General features: G+C 36.8%; 1 protein-coding gene across 1 annotated transcript in view; it reads left to right on the forward strand.

Annotated features, from left to right (window-relative positions):
* The window catches only part of TMX3 (thioredoxin related transmembrane protein 3), a 43,990-nt gene extending 27,140 nt beyond the window's left edge, over positions 1 to 16,850 (forward strand). The window contains exons 10-16 of the mRNA XM_061168857.1: positions 116 to 214; positions 3,015 to 3,072; positions 3,270 to 3,323; positions 6,417 to 6,473; positions 10,369 to 10,498; positions 11,805 to 11,873; positions 13,352 to 16,850. Of these exons, the coding sequence (XP_061024840.1) occupies positions 116 to 214; positions 3,015 to 3,072; positions 3,270 to 3,323; positions 6,417 to 6,473; positions 10,369 to 10,498; positions 11,805 to 11,873; positions 13,352 to 13,612 (728 nt within the window). The 3' untranslated portion in view covers positions 13,613 to 16,850. The remainder of the gene's footprint in view (positions 1 to 115; positions 215 to 3,014; positions 3,073 to 3,269; positions 3,324 to 6,416; positions 6,474 to 10,368; positions 10,499 to 11,804; positions 11,874 to 13,351) is intronic.
* Positions 16,851 to 18,043: the final 1,193 nt, after the last annotated feature.

An 18,043-nucleotide genomic window follows, 5' to 3' on the forward strand; every position in this document is an offset into this window, starting at 1 on the left:
TTTAAGATTATGATCCTATGTCAGGCATTTTATACATGCTGCTAGATTAAACATTATAAACATTTTAACGTCATATTTACACTATAATTTATCAACTTTGTTTTGTTTTTTTAAGAGTACGAAGATGGTGATCTATCATCTTGGATCAACAGGGAGAGGTTTCAGAATTATCTTACAATGGATGGCTTCCTCTTGTATGAACTTGGAGATACCGGTAACAAGCATATATACAACTCGCCATCACACTACAAAACTTTTCCTTAACTGATAACTTCAATCTGTAGAAAATGAATTTTTTAAGTTCTATTTCATAATATCATTCCTTCTTTCAGACCTGAATGCCACTTCAACTTTATGAGAATATAGATTAATATTAACCAAAGAACATACCTTTGCATGTGGAATAAAGATTAGCTAGAAAGGGATTACTAATAGAAATGAAATGATAGTGACAGGGAAAACAGAGCCTGGAGAATAAGGAAATGAGAAAAAATAACCAACCAGAAAGCTGTCCACAGGACGCTGATTTTGTAATAGGAGTTGGAATACAAATTATCACAACCTTTGAAAGCCTGCTTTTACCTGTGAAGAAACTATGGGCATCAGATTGGCATGGTTTCTTGAAGTTATGTAATTGAAAATGATAAGCAAAGCAAATATAAATATAGATGCAAAAAAGAAAGCTGTAAGGAACTATAGCTGTAAGGACTGGTCTCAAATAGATGTGAACTACAAAAACTGTAGGAAGCTAACCATGTAAATTTTAGGAGGAAGTGTTTCGTAAATTTATAATGAATTACAAATAAGAAATAAGTCATGGTTATTGTTGCCACATTTGTTTCCATTCACAACTTTATGATAGTTGGATGAAAGTATAGTTTTAGATTAAAAGAATGGGAAAATGTTACTCAAGGCTCAATTTTTTTATCTGAGAAATAATAGGCATAGAGTTTCCTCTTCATGATGTCCTGCTCTTGGATCTGGTTAAGAATACAAATTAGAAGCACTCTAACACACTTTTCTGTTACTTTGTAACTTTCACAGGATGGTATTTGTTCTGGTTCCTGAGTCTTCTTTTAATGTTCTGTGTCTGGTGATGCTTCTGTCTTTGCTTTCCTTACAGAGGGAGGTGTGTATTAGCTCAGTATTGGAAGTTGACGCAGATACTGTCAGAGACTGTGGGTTTACTTGCTGATTCATGCAGGCCCGTGTGAAGGGAAAAGGGGGAGAATGTAGGAATACGGTAGTTCTGCTGTCAGTACAGCATCGTAGGAGGCGGCAGTTAAAATAGGCAGCTTTGCCAAAGCTCTTCAGTGTCTTCTCCCAGATTGATTTGGAAAGAAGTTGGCTATGGCAGTGTGTCTTTGTGTTCCCAGCGTAATCACCCTGGTTGGGTGTCAGCTTCGGCTGTGCCCCGCTTGTGGTCCTGCCTGGCCACTTGTCATATAAGCCCCGCAACAGACTCCTGGCCCTCGGTGGCTTCAGACACCTAGTGTATTTTCAGGACTTCTGGCGACTGCAGGTCCCTGCATCTTCCGACTCCTGCTTACTTTCCCGTTTTGTCTCACTCTCTCCCGTCTCCGGCCACGCTGACTGTTCAGTTTCCTGAAAACGCTGTGCACCTTGCACCAGAGCACCTTTAAACATTCTATTTTCTTTGCCTGGAAAAGTGTAGTGAATTTATATTCATCTGTCAAACTCAGACCAAATACTGCTTTCTTAGGAAAGTCTTTCACTAACCCCCTGGAACTACATTAGTTTACTCTTACAAAATGTTCTTTTATAAACCCCATGTCCCCGTCCTCCCAAAGTCTTCTGACTGTTAACCACACGTCTGTGTGTGTGATTGTCTTCCCCACGTGCAGAGCTGTGTCTGTGTGCTCCTCACTGCGGCCTCGGGAACTAGCCCTGTGTCGGCTACATTGCTCGGCGCCCAGTAACTGTGAACTTAATACGCGAGAAACCACCTGTGTCGGCCTGTGGGAAGATGCTGGACATGTTGTAGGCATTTTGAAAAAACTCATGAAGCACTTTAAATTAGAGAAATAACAGTAAAAACCAAACACTGAACAGTAAATGCAGTAATATTTCAAAAGGGGAAATAAACATTATGAACTAATGTTTTTAGCTGAGGGTTAAAAGAAGCGTCAAGATTGTGTAGAATTTAAAGTTAGTATAGAATTTAAGTATGAAATTAGAGAAGATACGGGGATGAGATTGAAAGAGTGTCGATTTAATCCTACGTTTATATACCTACTCTGAGCCAGAAACTATCCCAGTATTTTTGTACATGTCATCTCATTCAACTCTCCAGATGACTTTGAAATAGATAATAGTTTCTAAAATAAGTTGGCGTCCGCTGAGGTTAAGGCACATGGCTAATGCATGCTGTGCCTCACTGTTGTTCTCCCAGGCCTGGAACATAATAGACCCTGCTGGATTGCAGGGTCTGGTCTTCTGACTTCCATACCAGTGCTCTGGTTGTTACGTCATGCTGCCGTCCTGGAGGATGTCAGAGATGAATATGATTTATGTTCTGTTGAGGGTTAAATAAATTTGAGTCAGTTTTATTTTGTGCATTAATTACTAGCAAACAGTGGCCCGTGGTACCAAAGGGAATAACATTGTAAAAATCATTTTCTTGTTCTGTACCATTTTTTCAGAGCTGTAGTAATTCTTAGTATATTTCTTTTATCAACTGGTTCCTTATAGTTTTAGTTTTCAACAAAATACTTACTTTAGTGTGTGGGTTATGTGAAAAACATAACAATTTGAGTATATGAATTGTTAAATATTTACTATTATTGATATTTACATTTCAGGGATGGGAGGTAGGTGGGAATTTATCACTTGGAGTCAACAGTTCACTGTTTCACTCTGCTAAGCATAACATGTTTAAGATAATTGGAATTGAATTCTGGAAACTATATACTATTTTCCTATTCATTGCTACAATAATAATTGAAAAGTTTAATGAGGATTATTGAATTTAGGTATGTCATTCTTAATTTCAGGAAAGCTTGTGGCTATTGCAGTAATTGATGAGAAAAATACATCAGTTGAACATACCAGGTATGGTGCCTTGAAATAGTTTTAAGCTTCAAATATCATCCAGTTCAGACTTTACATGGCTTCAGATAAACTTGACATAGTATCTTACTTTTCCTGCAGTGTTAGATATTAGATAAGGCAGCATATATTATAATTGAATAATTATATTTTTCAAGTTGATGAAATGGAATATTCATGTATTTTTTGTTTCCTCACAGATTAAAGTCAATTATTCAGGAAGTTGCTAGAGATTATAGAGACCAGTTCCACAGGTAGGTGTTTGCATTCTGGAAGGCTCCATTATCTTTGTCTAATTAGGTTTTGTAATACAGTAAAGCAAAAGTAGGAGTATTTCATACTTTCAAAGATGAATCAAGGAGCTGAAGTGAATTACAGCATGTAGCATTTCAGTATGAATTGTTTGGACTTGAAGTTTATTGATATGTGTCTTACAAGTTTAAAAAAACTTATAATTTGTATCATACCTGAGTCTTGATAGGACTTGGGATAAGTTGGTGGTAAGAAAATATGCACATACAAGCATGTACCTCAGAGGTATTGCGGGCTTTGCTCCAGCCCAGTGCAGTACAGCAAGTCACATGAAATTTTTGGTTTCCTAGTACATATAAAAGTTATGTTTTTGTATATTAAGTGTGCAGTAGCATTGTGTCTAAAAACTGTATGTACTTTAAAAATGCTGACCATCATCTCAGGCTTCAGTGAGTTGTAATCTTTTTGCTGGTGGAGGGCCTTGCCCCGATGTTGATGGCTGCTGACTGACCAGGGTGGTGGTCACTGCAGGTCAGGGTGGCTGTGGCTTTTTCTTAAAATGGGACAGCGGTGAAGTTTGCCTCATCCATTGACTCTTCCTTTCATGAACGATTTCTCCATAGCATTGGTAGCATTTTACCCATAGTAGAACATCTTTCAAAATCTGAAGCAGTCCTCTCAAACCTTGCTCCTTTGTCAACTAAGTTTATGTAATATTCTAAATCCTCTAAATGTTGTCATTTCAGTAGTCTTCGCAGCCTCTTCACCAGGAGTGGATTCCTGGAACCACTTTGTTTGCTCACCCGTAAGAAGCAGCTCCTCAGCCATTCAAGTTTTATCACAAGATTATACCAATTCAGTCACATCTTCAGGCTCCACTTCTAAGTCTAGTTTTCTTACTGTATTCACCACATCTGCAGTGACTTCCTCTCCTGAAATCCTGAACCCCTCAAAATCATCCATGAGGGTTGGAATCAGCTTCTTCCAAACTCCTGTTAATGTTGATATTTGACCTCTTCCTGTGAATCATGAATGTTCTTAATGGCATCTAGAGTGGTGAAGCCTTGCCAGAGGTTTTCAGTTTACTTTGCCCAGATTCATCAGAGGAATCACTATCTATGGCAGCTGTGGCCTTAGGAAACGCGTTTCTTCAATAAGAAGACTTGAAAGTCAAAATGACTCCTTAATCCATGAGCTGCAGAATGGGTGTTGTGTTAGCAGGAGTGAAAACAACATTAATCTTACTGTGCATCTCCATCAGAGCTCTTGGGTGACCCAAGTGCATTGTCAATGAGTAGTAATATTTTGAAAGGAATCTTTTTTTTTTCTGAGCAGTAGGTCTCAACAGTGGGGCTTAAAATATTCAGTAAGCCATGTTGTAAATAGATGTGCTGCATCCAGGCTTTGTTGTTCATTTGTAGGGCAAAAGGCAGGATAGATTTAGCATAAATCTTAAGGACCTTAGTATTTTCAGAATGGTAAATGAGCATTGGCTTCAACTTAAAGTCACCAACTATATTTGCCCCTCACAAGATAGTCAGCCTGTCCTTTGAAGTTTTGAAGCCAGGCATTGTTGACTTCTCTCTAGCTAGAAAGTCCTAGATGGCGGCTTCTTCCAGTTTAAGGCTGTTTCATCTACACGGAAAATCTGTTGTTTAGTGTAGCCACCTTCAAGACTTATCTTAGCTAGACCTTCTGGATAACTTGCTGCAGCTTCTACATCAGCACTTGCTGATTCACCTTGCACTTTCATGTTACGAAGATGGCTTCTTTCCTTAAATCTCATGAACCCACCTCTGCTAGCTTCAGACTTTTCTTCTACAGCTTCCTCTCCTCTCTTAGCCTTCATAGAATTGAAGAGAGTTAGGGCCTTGCTTTGTATTAGGCTTCGCCTTAAGGAAATATTGTGGCTGGTTTGATCTTCTACCCAGACCACAAAGACTTTTCTGCAATCAGTAATAAGGTTGTTTTACTTTCTTAACATTTGTACTCACTGGAGTAGCACTTTTAATTTCCTTCAAGAAGTTTTCCTTTGCATTCACAACTTGTTTGCTAATTGTTTGCTGGAAGAGGCCTAGCTTTCAGCCTATCTGAGCTTTCAACTTCCCTTCCTTACTAAGCTTGATCTTTTATAGCTTTTGATTTAAAGTGAAAGACGTGGGACTCTTACACTTGAACATTTAAAGGCCATTGTAGTGTTATTAACTGGTCTAATTTCAATATTGTTGTGTCTCAAGGAATAGGGAGGCCCAGGGAGAGGGGGAGGGAGAGAGATGGGGGAACGGCTGGTTGGTGAAGCAGTCAGAACACACAAAACATTTATTGCTTAAATTCAAAGTCTTGTATGGGCACAGTTCGTGGCACCCCGAACATCACAATGGTAACATCAAAAATCACTGCTCACAGATCGCCAGAGCAGATACAATAATAATGAAAAAAGTTCGAAATATTGTGAGAATTACCAAAAATGTGACATAGTGACACGAAATGAGCAAATGCTGTTGGAAAAATAGCACAGATAGACTCACTCAAAGCAGGGTTGCCAGAAACCTTCAGTTTGTAAAAAACATAGTACCTGGGAACTGCAGTAAAGCAAAGCCCAATAAAAGGAGGTTGCCTGTATACTCATACACTTGAGATAAAATTAAATGCACAATCACAAGTCAGATACAGACAGATGATGATTTAACAGGAACTCAAAGAATAATGGAACATAAAAAATAGGTGATATTTTTTCCTCTATGCTAAATCAGTTTGTTACTGTCATAAAAGACAGTCAATATAAATTTGTTGCATTACTTAATTATTATGCCCTTTTTATTCTAAGTCTTCTAATGATATATCAATGATATATGTATTTCTTGTGTTACACAGTATGAAACAAAATAGAAATGTCTTAAAATTTGCTTAATTTGTCACGTGTTTGTATCTCAAAAGCCAGTAGAATTCATACTTTTTTATATTTATTGTGATATGTTAAATGTTTACAGTGTTTGCATGCTTACCAAACCCTAAATTCAGTGCTTTATATTTATCTTTTTTTGTATTTAATATTGTTCTCTCTGTCTCTGTTCTTTTTGGTTGTTGTTGATTAGGGATTTTCAGTTTGGCCATATGGATGGAAATGACTATATAAATACCTTGCTGATGGAGTAAGTAAAATGCTAAATGACGAAATGATTTTGCTATCAACTCTATCAAATTTTTTTTGTTTGTTTTTTTTGCCACACTGTGTGGCTTGTGGGATTTTAGTTCCCTGACCAGGGACTGAACCTGTGCCCCCTGCAGTGGAAGCATGGAGTCCTAACCACTGGACCTCCAGGGAAGTCCCGACTCTATCAATTTTTAAATTTCTGTTTTTCAGAGACAGGCAGGACTAATAGCTGAAAAAAGCAAACCTTTGTATATGCTAATGCAGATACTCTCCCATTAAATATTTACTTTAGTTTTTAAATCTGTATTTGAAACTTATTAAACTTTAAAGTTCTCTATACTAAAAAAACTCCCAATTTAATGTTGACAATTTATAGTATTTTGGAAAGAAAACATCATTCAAAAACTTGTAAACTTTGTAGTTTCTGTTTAATATGAACCTTAAGTTCAGTTTTAATGAATAAATGTAACTTAAGTAGAAAATTTTTATCATCCAAGAATTAATTGCTGTTCTAGAAGAATTTAACAGACTAAAGTAAATTTATAGGAAAACTTTGCAGCTTTAATATAATATTGATTATGCTTATGATGTAAAGATCTGATTTGTCACTTCAGAAAGTTGATATTAGAAAACATTTACCAGACCTATACTGAATTAATAAGTTTCAAATAAAAGCCTACTCTATTCAGTGGACATTTAGTGAGTATTTGCTGTAAGTCACACACTGTGTTTGGCATTGCACTGTTGATGCAAAAAAATGAGTAAATTATAGAGGCCCTGTCTTCAGATGCTCCCAGTCTGCTGGGTGAGACAGCATGGTGACTACAGCACTGTGTGGGAAGGCCTGTGTGGTACGGAGCTCTGGAAACAGAGAGAGACCCACCCACGCCAAAATGCACAGCAAGGCGCAGGGGCTCAGGAAACGCTTGCCACAAGAGCCGGTAATTAAGAGGGATTCTAAAGAATGAGAAGTAGCTGAATGAAGAATGCAGCGAGGTTATTTCAGGCAGAGTGTAATAGCAAACACAAGAGTGTTTGGAAAATGGGTCTTAAAATAGCCCGGATGTGAAGATGGCGGAAAGCCCTCCAGAGCTTTACCAACTTATAAACCCAGAATAACATTCATAATTTTCAGGTAAGAGCCTAAAATTACGAAGTAAAGTACCTCTATTCATTTATAATCAATTCATTATCCTTATTCCAATAAGAATTTGAGAGGGTTTACCGAAGACATAAAGTACCAGATGTAATATATAATGAAGAAATCAAGACAAAGGGAAATAAAGTAAAGGATCTATACAATTACCAAAGGTACTTAAACAATTTGAATTTTTAATACTCAAGACAAAGTAGAAAAACATTGCTTATACATTTCCCGTCCCCTATAGAATAACTGTTGCTTATAGGAGTATGGCTGACCTTGTAGAAACCTATGAGAAATTGCTATGCTATATAATCTCATAAAGGGGGGCACATTATAATAGAAATGTATTTTTAATAGGATCTTTACAGTATATATAGTAGGGACTTCGATACAACCATTTATAATGTCCTTGGAGGCAAGCCAATAAAGTGATGCAGTAAAACAGTGTGGGCAAGAGGCCAAAGCAATTTGCATCTGATAAATAACTCCTTGATTCAGGATAATATTCAGAATTTCTAGAGATGGATGGACATACCTTCATGAGTATTATTTCTAATGCGAGTTGTGAGATAGAAGTTTTGCTACAGTTATGGTCAGAGAACAATAATCTCTACCACCAACCCCTTATTGTTTGGTTTTTTTAAAATTCATACTTTGCTTTTTTTTGAGAGAAGAGAGAAGGCATATAATGATGGCTATATAATAATCGAAAGTCCTTAATGAGCACTTACGCTGTGACCAACACTGGACTGAGTTGTCAATGTATGTTTTCTGACTTTTACACTAACTCAGTAAGGTATAAGTACTGTTATTTCCATTTTATGTAGATGAGGAAATTGAAATTTCTTAGAAGAAACTCAAGGAAGTTAAATAATAAGCCAAAGGATGCTCAGCAAGTAAGTCAAAGAGATCCAGTCCTCAAATGCAGATCTCTGTTACTGTAAAATCTCCTAACTACTGTGAGATCAGTATTGACACATAAATTAGTAGAATTTAATGAGTATTGATGCCTAAAAGTTTTTAACGTAGGGCAAATACGTGATATTATATAAGATAGTTAACACTGTAGCATTGACGATGTTTTTTACTTTTTCTCAAAGGAAATAGGGCACTCTCAGACCTTTCGTCTATTAAATTATTTTGCATTTGATTTTTCTGAGTATAGTTAAGTGGGAATAGGATGAGATGCTATTTTTCATCGTTATTCAAATGCAGTTATTTCAGAACAAATTGTTTGTAGTTCAGCTGTGTATTTAACTTTTTCATAAGATATATTTTTATAGGAAGACCAGATTCTACTTCATTCCATAAAAATAGAATTTTGCTACTGATGCAGTATGATGATAACTAATAACTAAACTGCTATAAGTTAAAAAGTTTTCTCATGTTTTTATAAACAAGAATGAAGCTAAGATTTTTTTTAAATTACAGTTAATTATTGCCTAACAATAATACTGGATAATAAAACACCCTGATACCCAGTGGCATAAAACAGCAATCCTTTATTCTCTCTCACTCGTCTGGGCTTGGCTGATCTTAGCTGGGCACAGCCAGACGTGGCTCCAAGCTGCCAGTTAGGTCCAGGTCTACCGTACGTGTCTTCCATGTCCTTGACCCTGGAGGGATATTTTCCTGGGGGATATTCTTCTCATGGCAATAGCAGAAACACAAGAAGGCAAGCACATTTCAAGCCTCTGCTTCAGTCATTTCTGTGCCTTCCCATTGGCCAAACCACACGGCTGAGCCCAACATCAGGGATCATGTATGCACGTTTTGCCTCAATGAGAGAAGGACGTGGTGTGGGGAGGGATAGAGAATTATAAACAAGAAAGCAACCTCCGGGACCCAGTTACTTATGTGGTGATAATACAGTGCTGTAAATTGTTTCTACTGTAGAGTTTTGTGCTTTTGCATAATACATTCATATAGACATATGAATAACCATAAACTGATACGTAGGTGGCATACAGAATTAAGTACCTTTTTATGATTATGCAAAACCCTATTCTTGAAGGGAAAAAAAAATATTTGAAGTAAAGGACACATTAGTAATATTATGGTTTTTGTCTGCAAACTGAATTGACGTCTAGTATATCACTGAAGCACCCATGAGGAGGGGGTGATTATACTGTAGGGTAGTGGGAGTTCAGAGAATTTGGAATAGTATTTACTGAACGTGTATTATGTATGGATACAAGGAATGTGCTGGATATTTAACTTGAATTTTCTCATTTAACTTCTGTAGCAAGATAGGTACCCTGCCCCCCACACCTTTATTCATTTATAAATGAAAAATATTAGACTTAAAGTTGTGGGAAAGCATCAGATCCGAACACAGGCAGTGTAACTCTGGAGACCATGCTGTTCCCTCTCTAGTTGCCTGAACGCCCTTTAACTTAGGTGGGCTTTATATGATTAAAGTGATGGTATTTAAGATAAACTTGTGGCAAGGAATTATATTGCCCAGAAATTGATACTTCATACATAATAATTTTTATCCTTAGGTTTGATCATGAATACTCATTTGTCTGATGTTGTATACTAATAGTTTTCATAAATTTAATTTAGCTATTTTTTAAATTGATGCACAATTTGAAATTTTCTTTATGTTAACAAAGGAAGGCAAAGCTATTATAGCTCCCTCCTTTTGTACTTCTAGTTATTTAGATATAATTCAAATAAGTATCAGAATATCTGTTGTCTCTGTGTTTAACATGTATTTTGATTTCTTTTGTTTTTCTATTTTCAGTGAATTAAAAGTCCCAACTGTGGTTGTACTGAATACTTCAAACCAACAGTACTTTTTACTAGATAGACAGATTAAGAATGCAGAAGACATGGTCCAGTTCATTAATAACATTTTGGATGGCACAGTAGATGTGAGTTTCTGCTTTAATTGCAATGGGGTGATGGGAGGAGGTGGAGGAGAAATGAGTTATTTTCTTCTGATTCTGAAAGAAAGAGTCGGCCATCACCCGGGGTGAGGGGCAGGCCTCCATCCTTGCTTCTCTCACATGATAGGCTGAGTCACATTCCCCAGGACCTAAGTGGCAGAGGCTGCTAATGGGTGGAATGTTACTTGGAGGACATAGGTTGTCATAGTGACTGGGGGAGGTGTTGCTGGCATTTAGAGTCAGGGGCTAGGGATGCTAAGAGGTCTGCAGGGTACAGAGCTATCCAATAGTGAACTTCCTGACTCTCAGTACCTCTCTGGATTCAAGAATACAATTGCGTTAAGTTATTGGCTTTCTAAAAAAACCTGTGAATAATACCACAGTTTCTTAAAAGATCAGGAAATGTATTTAAAACCAGCCCCAGTGGAGTGTTCCAAATATAATCCTATAAAATATTTCTCAGAAATGATGAATGGATAATCTTCACTGTTTTTTTCTGTAAACCATATTGCAGTGTTTTTCAAACTGGGTTGTAGCCCGTATTAGAGGGTCATGAAATCACTTCAGCAGGTGGTGGCCAACATGCATCTTAATTCAATATACTAGAATAAAATAAGAAAAGAAGAGACTTCAGTGCTTTCGTGAAGTGTAATTATTACTTTGTGAGACTTGTGTCAGCTTTACACAAACTATATTTGAAAGTTGGCTCACAGAGTAACAAGTATTTCTTCTTTGGAAACACTCTTAATCACATAGTAGGAATTCTATATTTGTGAAAATAACACTTGTTGAAATGATGCTCACCTGTATGAGTGAGAACCCTTCTATTTGTAAGTTAGTGAAATTCAAGGAATGAGCCAGACTTTAGGCATGGCTGAATGCAGGGATCTGATGGATTTTCATCAGGAATTTTTCTCCCTCTGCCTTGCAGCACTTTTTTCTTTTTGGGTTTCATCGTCGGAGAGACTCTCCCTGCAGGACTTTGAGGATATCCTGCAGCAAGTGTAACACTGTCAGCTAAGCTGAAAAGCTGGGCAGGCCGGCGCGTGGGTGGGTCAGCCTCAGCCGAGCTGCTTGGACTGTGGCCAGGGAGGACGCACGTTCACACAGGAGAGCAGGAGGAGGGTGGGACAGAAAAACCAGTCAGTATTTACTCCGTGGCTCTCAGGTGCTCTATGTAATCTTTTGTAGTCAACTCTTGACCTGCAATTGTAAGATTATCTAACAGAAAAATGAAGTAATAGTACTGAAATAACAATTTAATTGTTTTTTATTTCTCGTTAAATTTAAGGCCCAAGGAGGGGATAGCATTTTGCAGAGATTGAAAAGAATAGTATTTGATGCCAAATCTACTATTGTGGTAAGTTGTGGCAGTGTGTTTAGTGTCACTAATAATTGAGAATATATAGGTATATAGGTTATGTCTGACTAAGGTAAAATCTGGAATTTCAAAGGATTTGGTAAAAATACGTATTCTTAACTTGCAAGATAAGAACTAGTACATATTTACGTTAAGAAAAGATACTAATCAGGTGGATATTAAGTTTCTCCAATTATTCATTTCTGTATGATTGGTGAGTTAACTGGAATTCAGAATCACTTAACCTGATAGCATGACTTAAAGTGTTTTTCAGAGTTTCTTTCCTCCTCCTGCCCTTTTCAGTCCTTGGATCTGAAGCCTTCTTGCTGAGAACTCTAAGAAATCTCTCTTACTATCCCAGCTTCAACTGTCAGTCAGCTTGACTGCAGGGCAGCCCTAAATTTGTTGGAGCCTTAAACTTAGTTCTAGCTGTCTATCTTGAGCTCCTCCACGGGTATTTTCATTCATTATGGCCAAAAGCAAAATAGAGCTAACCTTCTTCTGTTGGTGAGAAGTAAAGTCATGCTAATAACTCATTAGTTACTCCGTGCATCCTTCGGTTTGTCAGTGACCTTCTTTCCACGGATTGGGCCCTTATCCCGTATGTGTGGCTGCTGGCCTCCACTTGGTTTTCACACTTCCTCTTGCCCTGCCTCCCGTCCTCTACCTAATTAGTATTACTAAAATAATCAGTTCTGATCGCTTCCCTTCCCTTTTCCAGTGATGCACCTCACAATTCTCTGTCCGTCTCACATATTCTCCTCCTCAGTCTTTGAGCTCACACTGTATCCTGGCCTGCCTTGTTCTTACGCTTAAATTTCTGCCTCAAAACACCTTTATTCTGTGATGCCTTCTTCCATTCTCTCAATCCAAAGCGACCCTGCTCTCCTCTGAACTTGTCTGTTTAGTTCTCAAGAGTTACAGTCACAATCCAGAGAATATATTGTACTTGAAAAACCTATTCAGTTAAGTTGCTTTTACTTTTCTGGGAGCCGAGGAGACAGTATACAAACTGAGGGAAATTATTAAGTTAATGTTGCTTTACTACTAACCAGACAAGTAAAAAATGTTAAAAATGTTATGTGAAGAGAATATTACCTTCTTTATGGTCAATAACCACCCTTCTCCATAGCAGACTCCTATAGCCAGGATATAACTGTACAGCTCTTGGCACATAATAGCCATCTCAAAGAGACCTTTGTGATTAATGTGAGAAAAATAAGCATCTTTTGAAAAGGTAGTGGAGAATTTGGTGCCCTTTTCTGCTGCCAATAGCTGGTTATACATACACACATACATGGGTATAAAATTTCTAAAGGGTCTTTCACATGATAGTCACAACGGAAATATTGACATTGATTCATTGGAACTAAAAGCAAGTTGGATGGCAGCAAGAGGAAGAAATCTGTAGTGGTTTTAAATTCATTTATGCTTTTTATATCAGCATACAAATGAGGGATGTAATTATCTTTCCACAGTCTATATTCAAGAGCTCTCCACTTATGGGCTGCTTTCTCTTTGGCCTGCCACTGGGTGTCATCAGCATCATGTGCTACGGCATCTACACGGCTGACACAGACGGAGGTTACCTAGAAGAACGGTATGAAGTGTCCAAAAGTGAGACGGAAAGCCCAGAACCGGTAGAAGAGAGCAAAGAAAAACAGGAGCCCAGGAGTGGGGACTCTCTGGTGCCTGCAGTGCAAGAACCCAAAGATGTGTTAGAAAAGAAGAAAGACTGAGACTTTACTAAGATAAAATATTTCATAGGATTTCAAATTATTAAAGAGTCTATTTATTGAATTTAGACATTTAATCATGACCTTTACAGAAGAGAACATGGTGTTTGTATTTTGCTAACATCAACTGCATGGGTTATAAAATAGTCCTTCCGTAAATGGGGAGATGTTTTGGAGCAAAGAGATGAAACGTTTGTCTAAAACAAACAAAATCAAAACACTCCATCAAAGTTTACCTTATAGATGTTGTTCTACCAGATCAGTTCTATTTGCATGTTTCTCTATCTGAATATTCTGTGACAAAATTAAGATTCTTGGGCAGAATATTTAAATTGGCCAGGCAGGTAGAAGATACATGTGTGATAGAGAAAAATAACACCTCCACCTCCTACCATCCATTTTCCTCATGTTTTGGATAAGATTTATATGGACAAAATTAAGTCTTTAAAATTTAGGCACTTTAAAGAGAACTAATAACTTTTTCCAAGGATCAAATTAAGATTATGAGATAAAATAATTTGGTTTTATACAGCATAGTGATTTTATTTTGTTATTATTTTTAAAGGAGAGGAAATGTTACTTTTTACCTTTATACTTAGTTGCATTATAAAACTTTCATATGGGCCTATATCGTGGGAAAAAAACAGTCTTATGTTTAATCTTTGCAGAAGAAGCAGGATTTACTTGGATCAGTGATTTCAAATGATGCCCTGGACACTGAGAAGGTGTCTCAGCCAACACTGCAGGAAGGGAGGGGGGTCTCTGTCACTCCTACACTGCTTTAGCCAGAACAGCATACTTTTATCTCTCTGTTTTATATATTGGGATTTTGTCTAAAATTTTTTCTTTGGTAAAAAGCTCCTGCTGCTTTTTAAAAAGTAATATATATCATGTTTTTATTTTATGGTATGGTAACTTTATAGTAATTTATAATCTAGTGTGTGTGTATGTATATCTATATATACACATACACACATACATAAACACATATAAGATTTATTGACATACATCTGTTATGTACTATTACGGGCATGTCTGTGTTCATAGTGAGTAATGAGTGGCATAATCAGCCTGTTGAGAAACTTCATGTCCAGTGATTAAAGACATCTGCCAGTTACCTGCTCCATCCTCCCAGTTGTTATCCAGTTCAGCTAATGACCTCTCATCTTCTCTCCATAACGGAATAACACAGGAATTCTATCCCAAGTTATGTACAAAAACTGGTATTTTTTAAATAGCAGTGTGGTATGTTTATTGTAGATTAGTTTATGTTTGAGACCTTCATTTTAGCTAAGTTTAGGATTTTTATTAAGTGACTATAATTTGGGTGGTTATTCATGGAGTTATGAAACATTTTAGAATGTTTCATCACTTTAAAACTATGTAATTCATGGTCCTGATAGTGAAGCTGTTTAGGGCTGTGGTCCCCAGGGCAGCCTGGGGCTGTTTCTGATGCCATGCTGATCACTACTAACCTGACGCTCTTGTGCCTTTGTCCTAAGGAGTTACTAGGAATTGCTCTCGTACCTTTTAGTATATAGTCATTACTTGTTCTTGATGTTTGGCGCCCCATTATTCTCATTTTTATAAATGAAGCATGTATGCAGTCACAGGAAATTTCACGAAATACCAGAATGAAATGTTATTCTTAAATGGAAATTGGAGATAAATGCTGTTAATTTAACAAGGAAATTTCTCTCTAAAGAGTAATGAGAGAGTCTTTTGGAAAATAGATATTAATGTTGGTAGCTGTCAAGCTTATTTTGCAGCTGTGAAAAGCTTAGCTAAATACAGATGCCTCACGTTAGTCTCAGCCTGGTAGGGAAGTTACAGCTTAGCCACTACCAGTGACAGGAGGAAGCTGTAAAAATGTCATGGCTTTTTTCTTCATGTTTATCACTAACAGATGTCTGTTATCTGCATGGTTTTGTCTTTTGTCAAGCACACCTATAGATTAAAGACCAAAACAGGGAAAAGAAAAAAAAAAAGAGCAAAGCTTAATATGTATCAACAAAGTCCAGTGTTCTTTGTATTTCGAGATTTTCTTGTCTATAAATTAATGCCTTAGTTCTCTGTTATCTTTTTTCACAACACTATACTGTTGCCCCATATTCTTATTTGTGTTTTCAAAGTGTGTCTATTTGGGAAACAAAAAGTGTAGATGGTTTGTAAGTGAATAATTTTTTTTTATTAAAATTTTGCTTTCTACTTGTCTCTACTTTAGGATATTGTCACAGTATCCTCACAAAACAAGTTGAAAATTTTTGCTCACTAGTATGGTTTTCCCCTCAATGAGATAACAGAGTTTACTAGAAATGCTGTTTTCGTTTTAGGAAAAATTACTTCAAAATAAAGGTAGGTTTCTTAATGAATCTTGTAGAAGAACATAGATATCATCCTGATTCAGTGATGAATCTCACTGTGATTACATATCAATAGGGGGAATACCCTTCAGTAAGTTGGAGTTTTTGACTTCTCTTTCAGTTGCAATAAAGTTCCGTTTCTAACTTCTAATATTCAAGATCCTAGATGCTTGCTGTTGCTGAATCTGGTGCTCAGACAGTTTTTAAAGATATTTCAAAGAGAGAAAGTGCGTGTTTTTATGGAGCAGCGCACCCCATTATAGCTTGCAGTCTTTTTTGTTTCATTGTATACGTTAATATTTCTCTAGCTATCTGAAAATTAGGTGGATTAGACCTGGAATTTTCACTTGCTTCTTTATACTTAGTGCTCCCTGGTATCTGAGTTAGAAATAACATGAAGAGCCAAATGTCTAGAGGCTGAAGGACGGGTCTATATGAATAGTCAATATAGCTAAACAATTAGCTATATTGTTTTTATTCAGTGGATATTTGTTCCTGTTGATATTTCTTGCGTTTTGTTTCAGGGGCTTTTGGGTTTTGATTTTGCAAAAAGTAATTTAAATATTTTCATCATTGCTTCATATGGAAGTAGGACAGGGAAAAATCACTCAGCTATTCTTTTTATATAGAGAGTGTTCAAATAAACAAGTGTAGGATGTTAAGACTATCAATTAATTGGTGGGATTAGGTTTGCCATTTTATTTTTATAAATATATATTTTTTCTGAATGTGTCTGAGTCCAAGAGTGGGCAAAAAAATAATTTTCTACTTTGGACTAATCTATAAAGGCTTTTGAAAGTTTGTGTTACTAACGCATTGAATTCATGATATCCTGCCTTATGGCACCAATTGTAAATCTTCATTTTTCTAAAATAAATTAATTGAAAACATGTAACCATTTGTTATTTTTACCATTTATCTTTTGGTTGTCTGGGATGTAAATAATTCTCTATGCAAAGCAAAAAGGACAGTTGAGACTCATCTTCCACAGTGTTGTTTTTTTTTCCCCCTTTTATTAATTGTAAGTTATTTGTAATTATAGAAACATAGTTTTAAAATTTAAACAGACTTGATAGAGATAAGATTGTAATCTAATTCTTTCATATTGAAGGTGAAGAACCTGAGATTCATAGGTTTGATATATTTCGTATTTGTAAAACCTGATCATTTTAAATGTTAATTACAGAGTTTAAAGCTAGAATAATTGGATTTGAGTCCTTGATCCAACTGCCAGATTGTGATCTTGGACACAACACAACCACCCCTCACTTTCACTGTCACTAAAATGGGAATCTAAAGCCTCAAGGTTTTCTTTTTTAAAATAGCAAACAAATGGGGAAAGTATATTATGAAAAAACAAAACTTTATGCAGATTAATGTTTTGTAATTTGTTTTTCCCATTTTATGCCATGAGCATATCTTTTAGTGAGAATCACTCTGGCACAGGAGTAACAGCCACAAAATTGGTTCCACACAGCCTGTGGATGTGTGCAGACTGACTGGTTAGAACGGGCCTCTTCTGATAAGAGCCCTCAACTTTTTTCTAAGTTCATTCCTATAAACAGAAAAGATGTTTTAAACAAGTAGTAAAAAAAAGGGGCTATTATTTTGTTGCAGTTTATTCTTTCAGCAAATGTTTATTAAACGTCTCCTATGTACTCCTGAGGATACAGCAGTAAAAGGCAGTCACAGCCTCAGTCCTCATGGAGTTTTTAGCTGCAATAACTGGTACTCAGGCTTACTTAAAGCGCTCTTTTGTAAGTTTTCTACTTTTCTGTTTTTCTTAGTTTCCCTTCTCATATAATTTGTTGTTCAGCATCTAATTGTTGCTATTAGATCTTTGGGATCTTTGGGACCAGAGGGTAAGAGACCAGGACAATACAGATGGCATCAGTATGAAGGGGTGGGATTTACTCAGCGTGTCTGAGACTGTCTGTGGCTGGATGACAGGGAGGGGGATGCGGTTCAACGTGAGGGAGCACTGGACGAAAGGAATCTCCAGGGACACAGTTGGCTTCCTGGGGGGTCAGAATTCCCACATTGAAAATATGTAAACATAAGCCGACATTTC

The sequence above is a fragment of the Eubalaena glacialis genome, chromosome 15 (assembly GCF_028564815.1).
Source record: "Eubalaena glacialis isolate mEubGla1 chromosome 15, mEubGla1.1.hap2.+ XY, whole genome shotgun sequence".
NCBI lineage: Eukaryota > Metazoa > Chordata > Mammalia > Artiodactyla > Balaenidae > Eubalaena > Eubalaena glacialis.